The sequence below is a fragment of the Erpetoichthys calabaricus genome, chromosome 3, assembly GCF_900747795.2.
Source record: "Erpetoichthys calabaricus chromosome 3, fErpCal1.3, whole genome shotgun sequence".
Lineage (NCBI taxonomy): Eukaryota > Metazoa > Chordata > Cladistia > Polypteriformes > Polypteridae > Erpetoichthys > Erpetoichthys calabaricus.
Window position 1 is genome coordinate 32,181,248 of NC_041396.2, and position 11,512 is coordinate 32,192,759.

An 11,512-nucleotide genomic window follows, 5' to 3' on the forward strand; every position below is an offset into this window, starting at 1 on the left:
ATATGAAGTAATTCTGCAGTTTATGTAACAATACATCGATTCTTCAGACCTCTATTAGTCGCTTCCAGATGCTTTGAAGACTCATGTCAAAAGTGCCAATTGCTTGACCTCGTTTATAGCCAACGCCTATAGAAATGACTCACCTTTGCAGCTGCATTTGTAGATGTGATTTAATGTTACTGTACTTTACAGTTAAATCCCCGTTTCTGTTACTATGTCCACACCCTGTAAATGCATACATACATTCTCAGACCCACTTAATCCAGTTCAGGGCTGCAGGATGCATTGTGCTTATTCCTGCAGCACTGGGTGCAAGGTGGAGGAAGAAAAAAAACACCACACCCACCTTAATGGTGCTGATCCATTGCAGTCACACAGACTTACACATCAACACTCACAGGGGGAACAACACTTCTTTAGAGAAGTCACAAGGAAACACACAAAAAAAAAAAATTAAATTCCATACAGAAAACTGTCAGGACTTGGAGTTTACTCCTGACCTTCTGGGTTCAAACAAACACTTTGAACATTAATCAACTTCTTCTTCTTTCGGCTGCTCCCGTCAGGGGTTGCCACAGCGGATGATCTTCCAAAACTTTCTGTCCTCTGCATCTTGCTCTGTTAAAATTATCAACTAAATAATTAAATTTTAAAATATTATCAAAACTATATATAGTAACAATAAAACATTAATAATTAAAAAATTGAGACAGAGAGGGAAGTTAATTCTCAGTTTTATTTTAATAATTAAGTAAATTTTCTGTTACACAATAAATAGGCTTCAATAGTTTTATACACAGTTACATATATACACAACTGACAGTCCACATGGGGTCAGCAGCCAACCATCTGTGAATCACAAAGCAGTCCCATAAGACGAGCTACAATTAGAAGCAGACAGCCATTTACAAAAAACAAATTCTCCTTGAGCAATTAGATGTTTAGTAAACAAAAGGAATAAAACCTGCTGCACCAATTTCAAGGTGTTCTGTTCTTTTTGTATTTGAGAAACGTGGCAGAACTCCGAATGCTTGTAATGATTAATTGACTTGTACTTCCTTTTACTGAGTAGTGTGGAAACAGCCACACTGAAGTGCATTCAACTACTGTGAATGAGCAAGAACAGCTGAATGTGGTGCGCTCTGATCATTTTTAAACGCCTTCAAATAATGCTTCTTTTTAAATTTTTACCTTTTGCACATCACCAAATTATTACTGAAGATGCTCTTTTCAGTAAGCAGCCCAAATGGCAACACCTCTGTAATAAAAAAAGATCAAGAAAAAGAAAAAACCTCCAGGAAAGACACCCAAAGAGCTTTCTGGAACTCTCCCAACCCAGAATAGGTGGTAGATCGAGACAGCCGTCAAGTCTTGTTTTATCGATATTCTCTCTTAAATAGTTTAGTGCAGTGCCCAGACTCAGTCTTGGGGGTTTGGGCATTTGTGCCTACTAGTTGCCATTATTCCCAGTTTCTTAGCTAGAGGCCAGTCAACCAAACTTGCCTGATTAAGGTGGTCTGATCCCACTTTCATGAAAATAATAAAAAAGGGTTCTTCAATATAGTCTTTTAATGTATCCAATGAAGCCTAATCAAGATCTTCATTTTCTTTAAAAGCTTATACACATTGTGCTTGTATATTTTATGTTACATGTATATTTATGCATGTACAACCATAGTCATTTTTGGGAAAGTCAAGATGACAGACGGAAGGAGATGAACTTTTTCACTTTAAGCAAAAGGAGATTAAAAAGGTGCCATGACGAAACTGTTTCATATTATGAAGGGAATGAGTACAGTGGATGAAGACTGTTACTTTAAAATGTGTGATCTCCTACTGTTAAGGTCCATGTAACTAAACTGGAATTCTTTCATTTGTTCTTTCACTTTAAGTTGTATTATATTATGAAAATAAATTATATCCCCATGTGGAAGGGGTGTGGTGTCTTGTTTGATATTTTGGAATTCATGGACAAATAACAGAAACAAGGACACAGACAGATGGTAGGAAGTTTTTCTGCAGAGAGAATCAGACACATGGAAATAGTGCAAATACTGCGGTGAACAGTACCTTAACCATAACGCATTTTGAAGTTTTTTTTGGATTGGAAAACTTGTTGGGCTGAATTGCCAGTTCTCACTACAACTATTTCATTGTTCTAACAGTTTAAACCTACATACAACAACAACGCGTATTATAAATTATTATATACACACAATGCATGTATACATATTTCTTTTTTACAATTGTATATACCAATGCACATACACAGCTGTGAATACTGTGAAAATGCCAGCCCTGAATTGGCAGTGTGATTAACAAAAAAAAAAAAAAATACTTTCTTAAACAACTACTTTGTGGTTTACAGTCCAATATCTTAGCCAAAAGGTGACACTACCCAAAATGCAAAATTTAAAATACATGTTTGTAGGTAGTCACCATCTCAAAATGCTATATGACAACTAGCATGCCCTTAATGGCCTCAGGGAATTCAAGTCACTTGGTCAGGGGTCTTGTAATGAGCCGATGGTAACAGGAGTAACTTTCTAAAGGTCACACTAGGAACTATGGTGGGAACTGAATTGGGAATTTGGTGGTTTAAAGCAAAATACATCAACAATACTGGGTCCACAAAACATCTTAAATCAGTTAGCTTACTTTCTAAGATTCTGAACTCTTTAAATGGACACCAAGGTGGTTCTGTCTAATAGTTCAAGAGGTTTGAATTCAGGTCTAAACTCAAGCATTGTATGTGAAGTATGCATGTCCTCTCCTCTTGCCCAAGTTGCCTTTTTATGGAAAATGGGATTTACTTTGAAAATCCCAAAGAGTGACTGGCAACACTAAAATAGCCCTTTATGAGCGAGTGTGCCCTCCAAGCTGACTAGCATCTTGTGTCAGTTTTTGCCCTTGCCAAAGTGCTGTCGTGACAGGCTGTGGTCCACTTCAACACTGTACTGGAGTAATTAGATTCAAATTATCATCAATTAAGGAAACTTTTCTCCCTTTTCTTAAACACCTAGTTAGCACTGCAGATTTTAAATTTTTTTCTCCAGCCATCTGGAGTTTTTTTTTGTTTTTTCTGTCCTCCCTGGCCATCGGACCTTACTTTTATTCTATGTTAATTAGTGTTCCCTTATTTTCTTACTTTGTCTTTTTTCCCCCTCTTTCTTCATCATGTAAAGCACTTTGAACTACATTATTTGTATGAAAATGTGCTATATAAATAAATGTTGTTGAAGCGTGTTCATTCACCTGTGCGAGTAGGCAAGTGTCAATCATAAAGTAACTATTGTTATAATTTTTTAGGACAAGTTGTGCCTGCATCAACACTTGTTTCATTTGCAAATTTCAAAGAAAGCCTAAAAATATATATATATATATATATATATATATATATATATATATAAACCATTTGGAATTTCCTATACAAGACTGAAAACAGGAACAAAATAACTAATGCAAAAACCCATTCACATAGTGAAAATTGGCTTCTAGTTAAGAAATCGAGTGGAATGAAACTTGCTGGACACAATGGGGCATCCCAGGATAGAGTCTGAAAAAATATATATGACTGCTTAGGGCTAGAATTTCCTTGTACTCTGGCTGCCCCTATGAATTTTTTTAAAATATAAACTCGATGGAGATTCCATATTGTTACATGCAGCTCAAGGCATCCATGGTCTATACATCTCCTAGTGAGACTTCCGGGAATGGCATCAAGACCCCATTTAATGTGATGCATTCTCTTACAAGGCAAACTTGGGATACTAGCCAAGGTAAATATTTCAGGAAATAGCTTCAGCCGTTTACCTAAAAAGCACAAAACAATGTTAAATAATATTGCTGAGCTCCATATACAGACTACACTGGCATCCAATGAGAAATATAAAGTGAAAAGAAATCTTGCCATACCAGGTGCATCAGGAATTTGCTACACTTGAACTGAAAGAACTACACCACCCTCCGCAACAATTCAACATCTGACAGTAAGGAATAGGTAAAGGGAGAAAACAACAATGTCCAATCAGGCCTCTTATTGAGATGGGTGTGCCTCCAACCATGGTACTGGTAGTAGTTCCTTATAAGTCAGTCCACTTCTCAGAAGAGGCCCAGGTCAAAAAGCCTGGATTGACAAAAATTAGCTTTTGCCCCTACTTTTGCCAAGTAAAGGAATAGTCTCTCAGTAGTCAGCACTCACAGCTAAGCCTTCTCCGTCCTTTGCACAAACATCTTCTTTGACTGGTAGAAATCTGCCCAAGAGACACAAAAGTAAGGTTAGTTATAAACCATGCTAGTGTCCTTCATGGCAGCCACTAAAATATCATTCAATACCAACTCGGTTCCAAAGGGGAATAAAAAGGATGATTAAAAACCAATCAAAACCAGACCCAAAAGTATTTATGAAGTTTTTTTATATATAAGTGCGAGAAGAGATGCGGAGCTTCTACCCACCTGTAATGTTGGTCTGTTTCCTTTTGAGGACTCCAGAAGAGCACTTCTTGGGGGTGGATTCCTGATTCTGACAGCTAAAGGGCTTGCCAGTTTGCTCCAGTGCAACTGGCTCATTCTCCTTCCCCAGCCTTATTCCCTGTATGCTGGCAGTCACAAAACAGGAGCGGTACAGTGCAGGTACTTTGCCACTAGGAACACGTTCCCACTGGTAGTTGCTACCCTCCAGTGGGGTCTCATTCACAAAGTCAAAACCCCACTTGAGGGCAGAATCCTGAGTCACCTTCTGCAGAATTTCTTGGTACTCGGCATGCAGCTGATCCCGGTCAACAGGGCCAAACAGGTTACGGCACACCTTTCTGTTTGAAGATGACAGCAAGATACCCTTCTTCAGGTCCATGATGTCAATCTGTATAAAAAAAAGAACAATGCAAAATTGGTCAGAGAAAACAAAGAATAAAAGAAGCCTTTTATAGATGCCAACACTGAACAGGTCTTTGGCTGGCACTTCATTAAGTGCCTGTAGCCTACCATAGAACATCAAGTCAATGGCAGAAGACTTGTCAATGACAGTCTTTCACAAGTTCCTTAAACCTCTACCCATTTTCCAGTTAAATGAACCAGCCTCTTACTCACCACTCTGACAGGCATTTCTACGACTATGAAAATCCAAGCTCTGCCTGCTCTTAGGAACATCCAGAGTCTAAATCCGTGTAGCTCCCTCCCTTGAGGGAGGTGCCTACACCTGCTCCTCCACCAATAGCAGCTGCCCTGGGAGTGACATGCAGATCAGGAGAACCACTGCCCAGCATGAATCATGCCTTTGCATGTCTGGGCATATTCTGCTCAGACATGTACAGAGACATGTCCACCAAGCACAGGGCAGACTGAGAGTGCCTCATGTTGCTTAGTTGCAGAGGGCATTACCAATACTGACGGGGCTCCTTTTAAAAACACACTTTGCTTAGTCCTGCTACTGTTATAGAAGTAGAATTTTGCTTTACCTGCACACCCCTGAAAACAAAAAAACTGGCCAGTTTGATCTAGTCGCCTTACTAGCCCTACCAGCCAGAATGAAATTTAATGTCAAAACATTTCAGACATCAACAAGCCATCATTCACTTTGTCAGTCGCCCACACTTTCATCACATAGAGCTCCCTTTTTTCATTCTTCTAAGCCCTACCAGGTATGTTCCACCAACCTAATACAGTACTAAAGAGAGGCACCTAAGGCAAATTTAACATGCCCGCAATATTCTGGGCATGTCTCCCTTGCTGATACAGTAAGAGCTGAAATGCAACACTAGATAGAGAGGTTCAGAGTCAACATTTCATAATAAAGGAAAAATCATTTTACTGGGTGTGGACATGCCAAGATGTTGTGGACTTGTAGTGAAGCAGGAAAAATGAACACTGTTAGATATGACAAGGGCATAAAGAGGCCTCCACTGGGCTAGACCACAAACAAAATGAGGAACAATCACATGACCCTTGCCATCAACTTAGAACTCAACAGGCCTAGGTTTTTTTGGGTGCTCTGCCCGAGTGGAGACAACCTTAACTTCCATGGTAACACATCTTGCTAATGTCATAAGTGTCAAAAACAGGCAAAAAGTAAAAGGTTATTAACCAGAATACCAGCTGATCAAAATGATGGCTGTTAAGTCGGTTTATTTCTTTAACTTGTTAAAATTGCTGCGGTTTTAACACTTTCAACACTATCCATTTTTTTAACCTGCTTTTTATAGTATATGGGAACTGTCCCAATAGGGACTTAACTGTCGACATTCTCTCTGACTACATGTCTTTGACCTGCTGGATCATATCAGAGTCTGCACTGAAAATCTACATGACCACAAGGAAAACATGAAAATGGAACACAAAGGGCATCCCAGCTGGAAATTTAACCTGCTACACTTCTCTGCCATTCAACTGTTCTTCATGTAGCAAATCATTTAAGACAAAAGATGATTTCCAACAGGCAATGTTTCTCATTTTTGTTTCTGTAAGTATGCCCTGTGATGGATTGTTGGTTCCTCCTTTATTGCCAATTTTTCCTGGAAAGACTTCACCTATTGCCAACTCTGAAACTTTAATGACACAGGTTTATAAATGCATGCATTCATTTATTTTCTGAACCTCCATATAAAACAAGGACTTAAAAGATTACCCAATCAACACTGGAAGCAAGGAAAGACCCAGCCAAATGTAACATATAGCGCAACTCACCCACCCTCACTCACACTGGGGCCTAACCAGCACACCTTTGGAATGAAGGGTAACCCCTGCAGACACAGAGAGAACATGAATGCTCTCTGAAGGAAGTATCCAAGCTGTTATTTGAACTTGGGACTCTCGATCAATGAGGTAACAATGTCAACTATTTGCCAAAAAGTTTGAACAGCACATTAAAAACATAAAATAGAGTACACTACACCGAAGAGGACTTCTTCTAAAGCAGGCAATCCCATTGCCTGCAGACATGCTTATAACAAAAATGAAAAGGTTTGTGTGTGTGTGAAGTGTGCAGCACCAGGACAGGCGTGTGTCGCGATGATATCATGGTGAGTCATTCAGTAATCCTGTAAGGTTACTGCTGGAAAGACTCTGTGGCAGCCCCACTGCTTTTTGTTTCCTTGTTTGAGGCAGGCCAGCTGGGTGGATGGATGGATGGATGGATGGATAGATAGGGCAAGTACAATAAGAAAAAACCCAGCCTAAATTAAGATGCATCTACTACAAATTGAGGAGCCGTTTATGTAAAACATTCTGACACAATCTGTGGTACACCTTGTCATAAACTTACAATCTAAACTTAAAGCTGGTTACATTTGTACAGTGTCTCATGATTCAATCCATCCATCCATTTTCCAACCCGCTGAATCCGAACACAGGGTCACGGGGTCTGCTGGAGCCAATCCCAGACAACACAGGTCACAAGGCAGGAAACAAACCCCGGGCAGGGCGCCAGCCCACCGCAGGGTGCGCACACACACCCACCAAGCACACACTAGGGACAATTTAGGATCGCCAATGCACCTAACCTGCATGTCTTTGGACTGTGTGAGGAAACAAGAGCACTCGGAAGAAACCCACGCAGACACGGGTAGAACATGCAAACTCCATGCAGGGAGGACCCACGTCCTCTTACTGCAAGGCAGCAGTGCTACCACTGCGATAACCACAAAAAAAAAAAAAAAAAGATCCCCCCCCACAAATAAAGCAATTTGTTCTTGGAGTTCTAACCATTCACTATTGGACTTTACTCTTTAAGACACTTAAATACAAATCATCATATAGGACTCTACTTTTTTCTATTACTTGTATATATCTATTTTATGTAAGTGCAAATGGATTTACTTTTTTTTTTTTTTTTTGATTACTGATTTCTTTTCTTGTACCTTTTTGATTGACAAATTGTAAAACACTAGGAGCTACACCATATGTATAAAAGTGTGCTATGGAAATAAATGCTGTTGTTGCCGATTAATCCATCCATTTTCTAAATCTGCTTTAGCCAGAATTGGGTTCTGTGGTTATGGAGTCCATTCAAACAGCAATGTGAATAGGGTGAAAGGCAATCCCAGTTTCTGTAGCAGAACAACCGCAATCACTCACAGTGTGACAAAACAGACATGCCTGTCAAATTATTAGCACATATGTGGGGAGATATCCCCCCCCCCCTTTTTTTTTTACTAATTATTCCAGTCAAACCAGCTATTCTGCGCTATCATCTGCAAACCACAAAATTTGAGATTCACATGTATGTTATCTGTTCCCTTAGACATGTCACCATGACTAAGCTCAATCCACGTCAATATATAGGGGGTTCAAAAATAAAACCCTGCCCAAAACTAAACAAATGTATATTACTTAAGGAGATGTTTTCTGTAAATCAATCATTCTAACACCCACTCTTTGGTAATCCACATGTACATCTTGTCAACCAAACCTAAAATACAAAACTTAAGGATGGTTTCATTTTTACAGAGTTTCATGATTAGTCCACCCATTTTTCTAAAGCTGGTTTAGCCAGAAACAGTTTATGTGGTGTAGTAGCCCATTCGGACCGCAATACACATAGGGTGGGCAGCATTGCCAGATTCTGAAGCAGAACCACCACACACACATACACGCACACACTGTACTGTGCGTGTGTGTGGGTAACAAAATAAACATGGCAGTCAACTTACCAGACAATATGTACTGTACCAAGTAAAAAAGTTATTAATTATTCCAGTTAAAACTAACCACTCTGTAGTATCATATGCAAACCAAAAGGTTAAAGATTCCCGTACAAGTTATATCTGGTCACCATAAGTGAGATCTATCCACAATAATACGCGGGGGGCGCATAAAGAAGATTATTTACAGAATAAACCCACGTAAAGCATTCCGAGATAGTGCTCTTTTGAGACGAGTAATATGTGTCCAACATGATGATTTTAGGCAGTTTAATCGGCAAACATGCCAGCACAAATATGTATCGAGTTTGTCGCGCTGTCGTGCACTGCTGAAAGTTATTAAACATTGTTTCTTTTAGTTTCTTGCTTCAAACGACAGCTCTACGAATGAAATAAACAAACATCTGCACTATATACTCAGAATGCCAGTCATTCTGAATAAAGAAATAACGTACGTGAGCAAATTCACTGTTAACGGTACAATTTAACACAATAATAACAAATAAAAAAATACGTACGTTTCCAGAGTAGGCATCAATGGTGCAATTGCAACACAAATTAGTTGCAAAACTCCCTCGAGCGTAAAACTTTGTTCTGAACGAACGCTGCATCTACCCACACCTCATCTTCGACCAACGCGAGGTCTAAACACAAACACACGCCTGCCTGATAGTCAATGCACTCGCGAGGCAATCGAAAAATCGGCGGGAGAACGTTCGGTTCCCTGATTGGTGCTTCACTCGGTGATACTCAGCGAATACACCGCCTCCGTGGAGTAGTGCACGTGAATTTCTAACACGTGTACTGAGGGGTTCCACGTTAAGTCGAAAGGGGCGAGCCGCAGCTGGAAGACCATGTCTAAGGCTGTCAGCATGACTCCCCTTTCTCCATCATGTCACCCCAATGGAAAATATATACGTTTGTTTTGTTTTTATTCCCGCGCGCCATTCGCGAGATGTGCCCCTGAATTTACTAAATATACCATACTTTAGGGTGATCGTCGAGTACAACCTGTCAAGCTTGGCAGAGCCCCATAAACTGGAAGTCAAGAAATACGCGCAAATTCTCCTACCAACACCTTTAATAACAAGCATCTTTTACCCAACCTCACAGAAGTACAGTATACCAGCATCTCGGTGCAAAAAATCTTTTTTTTTCTTTCATCCAGCGAGACGTCTAAAGAGACTTTCCACAGGACACAACTAGGTCACATGACCGAATGAATCTCAATCGGGCAACTCGGGCTATACAATATCGCTTCTCCTGTCCAGCGCCACTGCCCTCTGAAAGCAGCACACGGTTTCTTCAGGATTACACATCTCTTTCACAAGACCCCATTCATAATAATCAATATCATGCTAAAAACAACTCGGCTGACGGGCTTATTTGAAGTTCCGTTTTCTCCAGGATTGTTTCACTTCGTTTTCACCATTCATTTACAAAACACCCATTCATAGCACAGATATCAGAACTTGAAATATACTTTTACTGGGTCCAGGAGCTAAACGTTTTAAGTGCCACATAGCTCGAGTAACTCCGAAGCACTTCTGTTACCGCTCCACCTGGAACGCTACGCTCCCAGGATCATAAACAGAAGTAACGATGATCCTATTTCCACGACCTTCCGATCACTCATCTACGTTCGTAAAGACCTTCTTAACTTTTCTTACGTCTTTCCCACGGCATATGCCTCCAGCACAAATATTACTTACCAAAGAGACACAATCAATTCTCGTCCTATTCCCTCCTCCTTCGGAAAAGCTCTGCGAGCTACGTCGAGACGACTCCACGATTACACCACAAACCCCCTCCTCTGCTCACCACCCTTTCTCCTCTTGTTGTAAGTTTCCAGTCATTTTCCGTCATCTGAACTCACGTGGAAGGTGTGGCTATCTCAGAGAGGGCGGGGCCATAGACGGATAAACAACTCGGCACACGTGAAGGAGTGACCCACGTGCTGTGCTCCGGAAAGGCGGAGTCCATCTCTGTGCAAAACAACTAGCAACTCTTGAAGTCGTCAATGGAAGGGTCTTGTTTCAGTCGTCTTGAGGCCCCACAGGCCTCTGTGTGAGTCATGTGTCTAGAAGTGGAAAAATGTGAGAGCGATCTACAAAAGCGAGAGAGATCTACTTGTCAATCGTTATTCTGCTGCATAGTAAAATTACAAGTTTGTTAATTACTAAATTCACCATGAGATGCAATAAACAGGCAGGCACACTGATTAATTTATTCATTGTCCAGATTCACTTTATACTGAGCAGAGTTGCGGGTGTATACACTGTGGCCAATTTAGTGTCATCAATCTACCTAACCTCCATGTCCTTAGACCAAGGGAGGAAACCAGAGCACCCAAAGAAACCCTTTGTGGACATGAGGAGAACATAAAAATCCCACGCAGGAAGAACCTGGAACAAGAACACCACCCACTAATTCATGTGTGTTGTGCCTGAAAACTACTTGTGAGAGAGGAAAGCTGGAGGCAGCATTCACAGGTAATAGCTCAGCTTGTTACAAATGGGTATATTTTGGGCTGTGGTCTTCTTCAAATAAATCCACCCAGCCAGAAATAAGAGAGAGTGGTCAGTTTAAAAACTAGCTCTTAGTTAAATTTAAATTTGCTTAAAAGAGTTCTTTCTGCTATAAGACTATATTTAGCACTACTTAAGTACCATGAATCAATGGACGTTTAAGTGAAGCGCCCAGTGTGCTAGAGTCAGCACTAAAAATAACGCAAAAAAAAAAAGATACACGCTTGACCAACTAAATAAATATTACTTTGCAACAACAGCTTTATTATATGTTGTAACAGTGTATCCAAACATCAACTATATTTGCTACTTTTCAAAAGTTTGGGCACTCCCAGAAATTTCCATGTT

At 40.3% G+C, this 11,512-nt stretch overlaps 1 protein-coding gene across 2 annotated transcripts; it reads right to left on the minus strand.

Annotated features, from left to right (window-relative positions):
* Positions 1-722: 722 nt before the first annotated feature.
* Positions 723-10,488, minus strand: cdkn1a (cyclin-dependent kinase inhibitor 1A). Of its 2 annotated transcripts, none has more exons than XM_028796563.2 (3): positions 10,349-10,488; positions 4,456-4,861; positions 723-4,253 (listed from the first exon to the last, which is right to left on the minus strand). In XM_028796563.2, the coding sequence occupies exons 2-3, from the start codon at positions 4,850-4,852 to the stop codon at positions 4,204-4,206; spliced, it is 447 nt and encodes a 148-aa protein (XP_028652396.1). In that variant the 5' UTR covers positions 4,853-4,861; positions 10,349-10,488; the 3' UTR covers positions 723-4,203. The 2 variants fall into 2 exon arrangements, with proteins under 2 accessions (XP_028652396.1, XP_051780483.1); XM_051924523.1 differs by lacking the exon at positions 10,349-10,488 and adding an exon at positions 5,089-5,274.
* Positions 10,489-11,512: the final 1,024 nt, after the last annotated feature.

What these genes read in the sequence shown, in the direction of transcription:
- cdkn1a (XM_051924523.1), bottom strand. Translation starts at nt 5,148, where the DNA reads ATGTTCCTAAGAGCAGGCAGAGCTTGGATTTTCATAGTCGTAGAAATG. An exon ending in TAGAAATGCCTGTCAGAGTG is followed by an intron (nt 4,862 to 5,088) that starts GTGAGTAAGAGG and finishes TTTTTTATACAG; the next exon opens with ATTGACATCATGGACCTGAA. An exon ending in GAAACAGACCAACATTACAG is followed by an intron (nt 4,254 to 4,455) that starts GTGGGTAGAAGC and finishes TCTCTTGGGCAG; the next exon opens with ATTTCTACCAGTCAAAGAAG.